At 38.7% G+C, this 10,922-nt stretch overlaps 1 protein-coding gene across 1 annotated transcript; it reads right to left on the reverse strand.

Moving 5' to 3' along the window:
- Window positions 1-676: 676 nt before the first annotated feature.
- On the reverse strand, window positions 677-1,781 carry LOC107469941 (uncharacterized). The gene is made up of 2 exons (XM_016089327.1): window positions 1,745-1,781; window positions 677-1,437 (listed from the first exon to the last, which is right to left on the reverse strand). The coding sequence occupies exons 1-2, from the start codon at window positions 1,779-1,781 to the stop codon at window positions 677-679; spliced, it is 798 nt and encodes a 265-aa protein (XP_015944813.1).
- Between the last annotated feature and the right edge of the window lie 9,141 nt (window positions 1,782-10,922).

Below are 10,922 nucleotides of genomic sequence, written 5' to 3' on the forward strand. Positions count from 1 at the left end.
AAGAAAATAGGGGAGTGCCCACGCACAAGCTGTACTGGCACTGTGAACAGAGGGCAATACCAATAGTGTGCGCGCGCACAGGCTGGTGCGCATGCACAGGAAGCTGAAAATCGAAGTTATGTGCGCACGCCCAAGGGTGTGTATACGCACAGATGCCCTGTTCCAAAAAATTTTCTCTCAAAAACTAAGGTACTAAGCCTTAGTACAATCAATATTTCAACCCCAATTATATAAGCATTCAAATATTCATGATCCACAAGCAATTTAACCTATCTAACTCAAAAACATCAAACCAATCCTAAACTAATCAACATAACACAAGAAATTAATTAAATCTAAGAACTATAAACAAAAGGAGAAGGGTTAGAACAATTTTACCATGGTAGGGTGTCTCCTACCTAATACTTTGGTTTAGAGTCCTAAGTTGGACTTGCATGAGTTCAATGAGCATTTGGAACCTCTCCAAGGAGGAAAATCTCCAACTTCTTGGCATGATTTTCTTCTTCCTGCTCCACACTAGGATCAATCACTTGGTCTTCAATTAAGTCGCAACTGAAAATGGAGTAGACTTCAAGAGTAGGCTTCTTGGATCCGTCTAACATAAACTTCACTATTCTTCCATCGGCCTCAAATGAGTAAGCTCTCAAATATGCATCCAACATGAATCGGGAAGTCTTTAAAATGGTCTCCCAAGGATAATAGAGGATGGCTTGACTGAATCAATTGGAGGGGTTTCCAAGATATGAAAGTCTACCGGTAAGAGAAACCCTTGGATATTGATCAAAACATTCTCCGCAATACCTACAACCGACACAATGCTCTTGTCCGCCAATAGAAATCTTGCTCCGGACCTCTTCAATGGTGAAAAGTTCAACTTCTCATAGATAAGGAGGGGCATAATGCTTACACAAGCGCCCAAATCACACATGCAATCCATGAACTCCATCCCGCTAATCACATAAGTCACCAAATAAGGACTGGGATCATTACACTTTTCTGGAATGAGAGAAGAGATAGAGTCATTTACCGGACTCTTGTTTAACTCACTAATCTTGTCCTTATAGGTGAATACATCCTTGAGGAATTTTGCATACTTTGGCACTTGTTGAATGGCTTGAAAAAGAGGAACGGTAACTTCCACATTCTTAAAAATCTCCACCATATTGGGGTTAAGGCCTTCATGCTTTTTTGTCTTTTTAGCCAATGTTGGAAAAGGAATTGGTGTAGGCTCTTCAAGAAGGTTCTTCTTTTTGGGCTCTTTGACCTTTGATGGTTCCTCCTCACCTCTTGCAACATTTTCTTCCCCATCTTTCACCACTTCTACTTCTTCTTCTATTTCCTCATTGTGGGGCTCCGTGCTCAAACTTCTAAGCTCAACTAATGATCTATATTTTTTCGGTATAGAATTTTCCAATGGAATTATGTCGTGAGTATAATCTAAACCAACAAACTATAACGCATCAAACATAGAAAATGTGTGTCCATAATTCAAAATTAATAACCCAGAGTATTAGTCCCAAGTCGTTCTCCCTAGGAGTTGCCCTAAGATGCTCATCATTGGTTAGGAGTTCTCTTGGTGTTTGAGGTTGAATACGAGAAATGTAAACAAGCTTGCATAAAAGCAATAAACAAATAACAAGTAGGCTAAAGGACACAAGAAATTGAACTAAACAAAGGTGAATGACAATCAATCAATGTAAAAGTCTTGGCTAGGGTTGGAAATTGGAATTCCTATCTTTATTGCCTCCAACAATTGTGATAAGAATTGGTTGTTGCTCCATTTAGTTAACCTCTAACTATGAAGAAAAGTCAAGTAGAAATAATCAATTTGAGTTCACAAGTCCAAGTCAAGTCCTAAGGAGAGATTAGAATTAGTGTCATTCAAGTCAATTAGCAATTTCCAATTATCAATCAACAAAAAGATTTGACAATTCAAGTGTCTCCAATCACCCAACCCCTAAGTCAAGAGTAAAAAACTACTCCATAGCTATAGTTGATGTTTTCTCAAATATTTGGTGAGCAATAATAGAAGGCATTGTGAGATTGAGAAGAGAAATTGCATTCAAGCTACCTAACACAAGCAATCAACAACAATGAAATAATTAACAACAATGAACATGAAATTCCTCACTGCATTAATAGAAATAAAAGTAACAAGATCCAAATTCAAGATCTACAATGCTAGAGTAACAAGAACACTAAATTGAGAGTAGAAGAGTGAGATCTACAAACAAGAACAATGTAGAATTGAAATTGAATTCAGATCTAACCAAAGGATCCAAGTGAAATTGGAATTGAGAAAGCCAAAACCTAGAGAGAAGTTAGAGTTTCTCTCTCTAGAAACCTCCAAAACTAACTACCAAAATATCTAAATGTGTGTAATGTGTGAATCCCCTTCAATCTGTGTTCTTTTATGTCCTTTCCTGCCAGAATTCTGCTCAAAACTGGGTCTGGAGCTCCCCTGAAATCGCCAGCCACGTTTTCACTAAAGAGGTCACGTGCCAAGCGCCACGCGTACGCGTGGATAAGATTTGTGATCCACGCGTATGCGTTAGTTACACGTACGCGTCGATGAGAATTCTGCCTAACCAGGCGTATGCGTCCATGATTATGCGCCTATCCCAGATTTCAGCTCTCACGCGTGCTTGTCGGCCTCACGTGCGCATCGATGCAATGCTCCAAAGCTCCACTTTTCATGCTTCTTCCACTTATGCATGTTTTCTTCCTCAATTCTAGACATTCTTACCACCTATAAACTCTGGAATCATTCAACAAACATATCACGACATCGAATGGTAATAGAGGGAGATAAAAGTATAGCATAATTAAGGCCTAACAAGCATGTTTTCAACCATCAAGAAAAATTTGGAAGGAAACAGAAAACTATGAATTTTACATGGATAAGTGTGATAGAATGTTGATAAAACCCACTAAATTCTACACAAAGTAAATTCTAAAATTGGTGCGCATCAAATCTCCCCATACTTAAACCTAGCATGTCCTCATGCTAAAAGGGATTGAAAGACCAAAGAATCATAGGAGAATGGGAATTTATTAAATGCAAATTACCTATATGGATGCAACTAATACAAATGTATCTATCTACTTGGTCAAAGGTAGATCAACTTCCAAGAATATATATATCCACATAGGGCAAAAATGACAAAACAATTCACGACGCTACCAATTTAAAGCATCAAAGTGCATTGTATATAACTTGCATGAAGAAAGCTCGTGAAAGCCGGGAACAAGGAATTGAGCATCAAATCCTCACCGGAAGTGTTTGCACTCTATTCTCTATAGTGTTTAGGGTTGATCACTCAATCCTCATATAATTATGCTTTCCCTGATTTGTTAGTCATCTAACAATCAACAATTATCCAATGCATGCATACACCTATCATGAGGTCTTTCATAGGTTGAAATGGTGCTAGGATCAAGGTAAGGTTATATATAGCTAAGTGAGCTCAAAATTTGAATCTTTGATTAACATAAGCTTCCCACCTGTTCATGCCCTAGGTCGAGCTGTATGACCTGGGCTAACTAAAGGAAAGTTAACCAACCTCTTCGAGTCAAGGTTACCCAACCTCTTCTCAAAGGAGGTCGGCAAAATCACCAGGAGAGCCCAAAAGGGCCCAAACGGAGGAACACAACCCAAGTTCAAAGGCATCCCAAGCCTAGAAAGATAAGGGCGGTTCCTTTAAAGATAAGATAACTCCACTCAAAGAGATAAGATAAGATAACTATCTTATCTCCAGAAAAGGTCACTCTACAACATTATAAATACACTGGAGCACCCAGGTATAACTCATGCTCTGATTCTACAAAAAACCTGCCTAAAGCACGTGCTAACTTAAGCACCGGAGTCTCTTTCAAGTGCCACCACCTGATTACAAGTCATCATATACCTATTTTTCTATGCTTTTTCATACAAGAAATTGATGATTAGTGCTTAAATATTGCATTCTTTTGTGCTTAATTGGAAGATTTCCTTGATCTTTTAATTTTATAAATCTTGTAGGAAATAAGAAGAAAAAGAAGCAAAGAAGCACAAAAAAAGAGGAAAAAAATAGCTTTGGAGCACACTTTGAAGTTGGAGCACACTTTGGAGGCTTAGGTCACGCTTTTAAAAGCGTGGCCCATGACCAAATTAAAGAAGAAAACAACCAGCACGCACACTGCCTTGCCCTTGCCAAGGGCAGTGCAGAATCATGATGAAACAAAAGTGAGGTTGGAGCAAATTTTCGCTAAGTTAAAATCTGGCCGCTCACAGCATGACCATGCCTCTTTCAAAGAGCTATAACTTGAGCTACAGACGTCCAATTGATGTGCTTCTAGTTGCGTTGGAAAGCTGACATTCAGAGCTTTCCAACGATATATAGCAATCTATGTTTGGCGTACAATTGAGGCAGGAACGAAAGGCATCTTTAAGGGCCAAAAATAAGCGAAAATAAACCAATGTGCTTCCACCAAGGTTCGAAGCTAGAGCCTCACCCAAAAGCAAAGTAGCGCTCATTTTTCTGCTCTGCCCTCTTGGAGAGCAGGGCAATGTCGTGCTCTTCATGGAAAATCAAGGAAAATTGCTCCCCCAATTGCTTGCCACAAGAATCGAACACGGCACCATGAGGAAGCAAGAAACTAGGCCTTACTTTGGTGCCAAGAAAACCAAGGAAAAGAAGTAGCGTGTGCATCCACCAAGTTTCGAACTTGGAACTTCACTTTTGGAAACACTGCCCTGCCCTCCGCGAGGGCAGGGCAGCATCTTGTGGTGCACGGCCAGCGCACCATTCTGGCGCACCAAGGGAAGTCTCGGCAGCACCAGCAGCACGCACGGGCACCATTCTGGCGCACCAAAAAGTTTTGCCCTGCCCTCCGCGAGGGCAGGGAAGCGTCCTGCACGCACCAACGCATCACACGCACGCACCAATGGGCCAGATGCATCATTTTCTGCCCTGCCCTCCACAAGGGCAGGGCAGCCTCCTGGGAGCAATATGGGCCAAAATTCAACCAAAATTTCATTTAAATTCAATTCTTCTCCAAATTCAACCAAAATGCAACCCATTTCTCCTCAAATCCAAAGCAAGCAAAGCCCACATCATGACTCAAAGGCACATGGATCAATTAAATTAGGATTTTTATTTTTGTAATTTTTTTTAATTTCATTTTCATTTTTCATTTTGTAAAGCCTATAAAAAGGCATTAATAGGAGCTGAAAAAAAAGGAAGGCTGGCTCCACTAGGGAGCATTAGGATTAGAAAGCTCTCTCTCTCTTAGTTTTCCTTGCTTTGTTTTGAATTTTGGATCAAGAATTGAAGAAATTCTGTTCCGCTCAAATAATGACCGCTATGTCTAGTGTTGATGCGCGCTTCCCCCTTCGAGCCTTGGTGATCCCTTTTTTGCATGATGCACTCCCTTATTTCCTTGGTTGAGAGCTCAAAAATGCTCACTTCTTTTGAGCATAGTACTCACTTCTTTTAGCACTATTTGATCACTCCTTGCCCTCCTTTGGTTGATGCATGACAATGCTCACTCTTGTGAGCGTAGTGCTTGAATTCTTGAGCGCTACCCTATGTTGGCCCTTGGTTCCTTGATTGAGGGGCACGACAATGCTCACTCCTTTGAGCACTGCGCTCACTTATTTGAGCGCCAGCCTTGTCTTGGCCTTGCTTCCCTTGATGAAGAGCATGCAAATGCTCACTAGAGTGAGCATAGCGCTCACTTAATTGAGCACCAGCCTTGGATGCTGGTCTTTGTTTCCAAGCTTAGCGATGCCTTCATGAATTGCCACGCTTTGGTAACGCAACGCTTTCCTGGTTCTTTCTTTTCTTCATCATTTCTTCACCTATAAGCAACCACACAAACATGTCAAAGTATCACTAAATTCACAAGGTTTCTAATTCATTCACAAAATCAACTAATTCTAGCTTAAACCCTATGATTTTGTGTCAAATAAATGGTTGATTGATTTAACATAATCATGAAAATCCACTCGAAATCACTTACTTATTGTGCAAGAAAGTGTATAAATCTTAATGAAACAAGTGAAAAATGCTTGAAAAGCTAGCATAAGATGACTTGTCATCACAACACCAAACTTAAATCTTGCTTGTCCCCAAGCAAGCACTAAACATAAGGAGAAATGAAATCAACCAAAGAAGCCTACATGTCCTTATTTAGCAGATAATTGAACTTGGTTCATGGGGTTTTATGCAGACAAATACAGCTCAATTATTCTTAGCTATCTGATATGGAATGTCTCTTTGATGGTTCACTAGAGTTGCTGCTATAATGCCTTACTCTTTGATTGATCCCTGTTAGCTTTTTCTTTCTTTCTTTTGCTTAGAAAGCTTATTTCTTAATGAAAGCTTGGTGGCAAGTGTTGCAGCAGCCCTTTTGGATCAATTTTTGCTCAACACTTCTTCACCACAGAGACTTAGCTCACAATTTCTTCCTAGGAACATTGATGCCCAACATCTCTTTAGATCACTAAATGCTTTGTAACTAGGTTACTCTTGATAATGGACTTTTGGTTGGTAATCCCGGATTAGTTAATCTAAGTTACCAAGTTTTAAAACACTCCTCAAAACCTAATTGTCCAAGCATATCCTAGTACAAAATCACCACAGGCATATGTCCTAAGGTCCAAGCTATTAGTGTCTAGCCTTATTGTTTGTTTCTTTGCCAACTCTTGGCTTTTCTTTTCTTTTTCTTTCTTACTTTGCTTTATTCTCAAGGGATGTTTACTGATAAAAGGCTTTATAGCAGCAGCTTAGTTCATACTACAAAGAGCATTCCATTATGCAGCTTTTATTATTGAGCTAGTCATTAAATCAAGCAATCACCACCACTAAACTTCATTCTGATTTCTGCCACATTGGACAATCACTTTCTTGTTTCAAACATTTTCTCTTATTGATGCAAAAGGGAACAAAACAGCAAATGAGTAATGATAAGCACAATGTAGATCCCAACAAGAACTCTATTAAAGCATGAAAGTGTAAAAAAAATTGGAGGCATATCATGTTTCAGACATGCATCTTCCTTATTTAATTAAAAACCATTAAAGGAACTCCACCACCTCTAGTTGTTGTACTCTGTTCCTCTGTTGGATTCTCCTTTCTTCTTCTTCTTCCTCCTCTTACTTGCTTCTTGGGGTTCTTTAACAGCTGTCTCCAATCCATGCTACATGTGTGTTATATTCTTTTTGACTTGTGCTCTCCGCTGCTCCATAAATTCTGGGCATTGGGCAAATGGCTTGATCTCTTGGTTCAATGTTGGCATGCCATGGACTATATAGTCCAACTTTGCTTGAGCTTGCATATCATACTCTATTCTTTCCAAATTCCTATGCTCTCCAATAGTATGATATATATTCTTCCATTGATAGAGATTTTGAGTGTACTCCCCATACTTGGCTTGGCGTAAGGATAATCTATTAAATGATTCTTGAAAGTTTGTGGATTGTTTCCTTTGCCCTTCCAAGATTTTAGCTTGAAACTCTCTTTGTTGCTCCAACATTTTGAGTTGGAAGCTTTCTTGCTTCTCCATCATTTGCTGTTGCCAATGCTCTTGTTGCTCTTGGGCTTTTAAGTATTGCTCTTGTTGCCTCAAGTAGTGCTCCTGTTATTGCTCTTGTGCTCTCAGATAATGTTGAGACATTTCTTCAATGGCTCTTTGCATTTGGCTCAAGTCTATTGCATCAGAAGCTTGCTCTCCCTCCACTTGTGGTCTCCTTCTCCTTCCTTGATCTCTTCCATCTTCTTAGGTGTCAGCAACACCATCCATTCTTTGCTTGGTAATCCATCTGCTTCCTTTTACCTTCTATGTGTCTTCATCCTCAAATAGCACCCCAGCCCTGTTGCACAACCTCAGAATAGTGCTTGGGTGACCAAGCCTAGTTTTACCTTTAAGCATTGTCGCCCATCAAACTAAGGAGGGCAAGGAGCACTCAAATAACGCTCAAAGAAGTGAGCACTATGCTCAAAAGAAGTGAGCAATTTCGAGCTCTCAATCAAGGAAATAAGGGAGCGCATCATGCAAAAAGGGGATCACCAAGACTCGAAGGGGGAAGCGCGCATCAACACTAGACATAGCGCTCATTATTCGAGCGCAACCCTCACTTAGTGAGCGCAACGCTCACAAAATCGAGTAGAGCACTCCACTGGAGCTTGCCCCCAACTAAAAATTGAACCAAGCCATCTTGGATCCATTTCTTCAAAAATCAAAACTTCCCACTCCAAGTTTTGAAAACTAAAATAGAAAGTGTATAAATAGGAGTAGATTTGATTTAGACGAGACTTTTTTTTCTTTTCTGACTTTTAAACTTTTAGCTATGAGCTCATTTTTTTCATTTTGAATTTGGGGAATTGGGATTGAGATTTGATTTTTCTTTCTATTTTTTCTTGCTTCTGCAACTTCTACTTTCTGTTTTGAATTTTTAGATTGAGATTGAAGAACTCCATTTCATTTCTTGATCTGAAATTCATCTTTGCTTTTCTTCTGCATAATTCTGAGAATTGAGGAATTAGATCTGAATTTCTTTTGCTGTTTTTATTTTCATTTCTTCTACACTTTCTTTTCTGTTTGATCAAAGGAGTCATTGAGATCTAGATCTGTTTTCTGATATCATTGCTCTTCTTTGATCATCAATTTCTCTATTAGAATTTACAATTGAGCTAAGTTTCTTTCTTTTTCGTTGCTTCAAGTAATTTTCCCTTTCTGTTTGGTGACTGAACTGCATTTCTTTATTTCACAGCTTTCTAATTTACTTTAGCTTGCATCATCTTGTTTAATTCTGAATCCCAACCCCCAAATCCCTTTAATCTTCAAGCAATTTAAGTTCTCAGCAATTTAGATTCAATAATTTAGTTTTCTTGCACTTTAAGCTTCAGCCATTTACATTTCTTGCAATCTAAGTTTCAATCATTTATATTACTTGCACTTTAAGTTTTAGCTCTTTTATTTCTTTTTCACTTTACTATTCTGTCAATTTCCCCTCTCCCTTTCATTTACATGCAATTTAGCTTTTGTCAATGATAAATCACTCAAATCATCAAATATTTTCTTAACTAAATTCATCACCTAACTAAAATTGCTTAATCTATCAATCCTTGTGGGATCGACCTCATTCTTGTGAGTAATTACTACTTGATACGACTCGGTACACTTGCCGGCGAGTTTTGTGTGGAATCGCTTTTCCCTCATCAAGTTTTTGGATCATTGGTATTTCCCAAATGAGTGATTGAAAACCTTTTGGTCAAGGTGGATAAGTTCATATTCCCAGTAGACTTTGTGATCTTGGATATAGATGAGTAAGAAGGTGATTCTATTATACTGGAAAGACCGTTCCTGGCCACAACGAGGGTCATCATAGATGTTGAACAAGGAGAATAAACTTTGAGGGTAAATAATGAGAAGATCACCTTGAATGTCTTCCAAGAAGCCCAGCATACTATTGAGGAGAAGAGCTGCATGAGAGTTGAAGAAGAAGATTCCCAGTGGAAAGAAAAACCCAATAAAGAGATCATTAGCTCACCTGTAGAGCAAGAGATGAAGAGTGAAGAGGTGAAGAAGGACGCCCCCAACATAAAACCTGCTGCAGAAAAAGAAGGATACATGAAGAAAGGAAAGAAGAGTAAGAAGAGAGTCCTAAAAGGGTGGAAGAACATAAAAATACCAACTGAAGGATTCTCAAAGGGAGATAGAGTGCAGCTGATTTACCAACAGTTGGGGACAGATCAACAAGCTGATGATTATTATACTATAAATAAGATACTCTCACTGGAGCATGCAGAGATTGAACATCAAGGCACTGGAAAAAAGCTCACAGTGAGAGGAGACAAGCTGAGGCACCATAATCATTAGCCACCTTAATAAGGAGTCAGTGTCAAGCTAGTGACAATAAAAGAGCACTCTATGGGAGGCAGCCCATAATTTAATATTCTTGCTTTGGTTTTAATTTCAATAATTAATGGTTCTTCTAGCATGAATTTGAGCTCTCATGAGTAGATTTGATAATTGCATACATTGTCTTGAAGCATATGTTAGATTTCTAAGTTTGGTGTGCCTAAAGGCACTCTAAAACAGCTTTTCAAGCATGATTGATCATATAACCATCTTAGAATATATATTGGTTCAGGTTGAAGTATATAGCCAAACATTAAGTTTGGTGTCTACATATGCAGTGAATTTCAGAAAAATCATTTTTGTTCAAATGATCAAATTTATGAATAGATGAACCATACATTGCTTCGTAATTTTTTTAGTTTATGGTATTATGGTAGAAAATAAAATGTTCCTTATAATGAATGTACCAATTATGATGGATACTCATTGAGTTTTATATGGATTCTTTAGTAGAGAACAACTTTGGTATTCACCAAATTCTATTCAAAATCTAAGGAGCATAATTGGTTATTTCATAGAAAAGGAACACATAGAAGATTTTATTTTTCTTTATTATTTTCCACTTAACAAACACCACCGCCATATTGAATTAAAAGGTAAGCTCACTATTTGTTGGTTCACATGGATATATAGGAATGGTGAAATTTGAAGAAAAAGACAAAAGGCAAGCACGGTTGTCACAAGATGAAAAAAGGGAGTCACATGTGCTTAGGGAAGTGTGCTCTCTTGGAAACAAAATCTGCATGGCTTTGCACCTTGGAGGGTGAACCACATGCAGCCAATGGAGGAGCAATCCTTGTCTTCACTCATCTTCATATGCAGGCCGTCCATTTCATGGCTTTCCAATAATGAATTGTTCAATCTCCACCTTTCCTTACAACTCAACCGGATCCTCCAACTCCTTGCTTTTTTTCATGCCTTGGCTATAAATTGGCAATGATACTTCCTGAGTTCACATATCCTTACTTTCTCTATATAAGACATCCTCACTTAGTTACCTTTGTTTCACTCAAACA

Source organism: Arachis duranensis, chromosome 10, assembly GCF_000817695.3.
Source record: "Arachis duranensis cultivar V14167 chromosome 10, aradu.V14167.gnm2.J7QH, whole genome shotgun sequence".
NCBI classification, from domain to species: Eukaryota; Viridiplantae; Streptophyta; class Magnoliopsida; order Fabales; family Fabaceae; genus Arachis; species Arachis duranensis.

What these genes read in the sequence shown, in the direction of transcription:
- LOC107469941 (XM_016089327.1), bottom strand. Translation starts at nt 1,781, where the DNA reads ATGGAGCAACAACCAATTCTTATCACAATTGTTGGAG. An exon ending in TCTTATCACAATTGTTGGAG is followed by an intron (nt 1,438 to 1,744) that starts GCAATAAAGATA and finishes TTGTTGGTTTAG; the next exon opens with ATTATACTCACGACATAATT.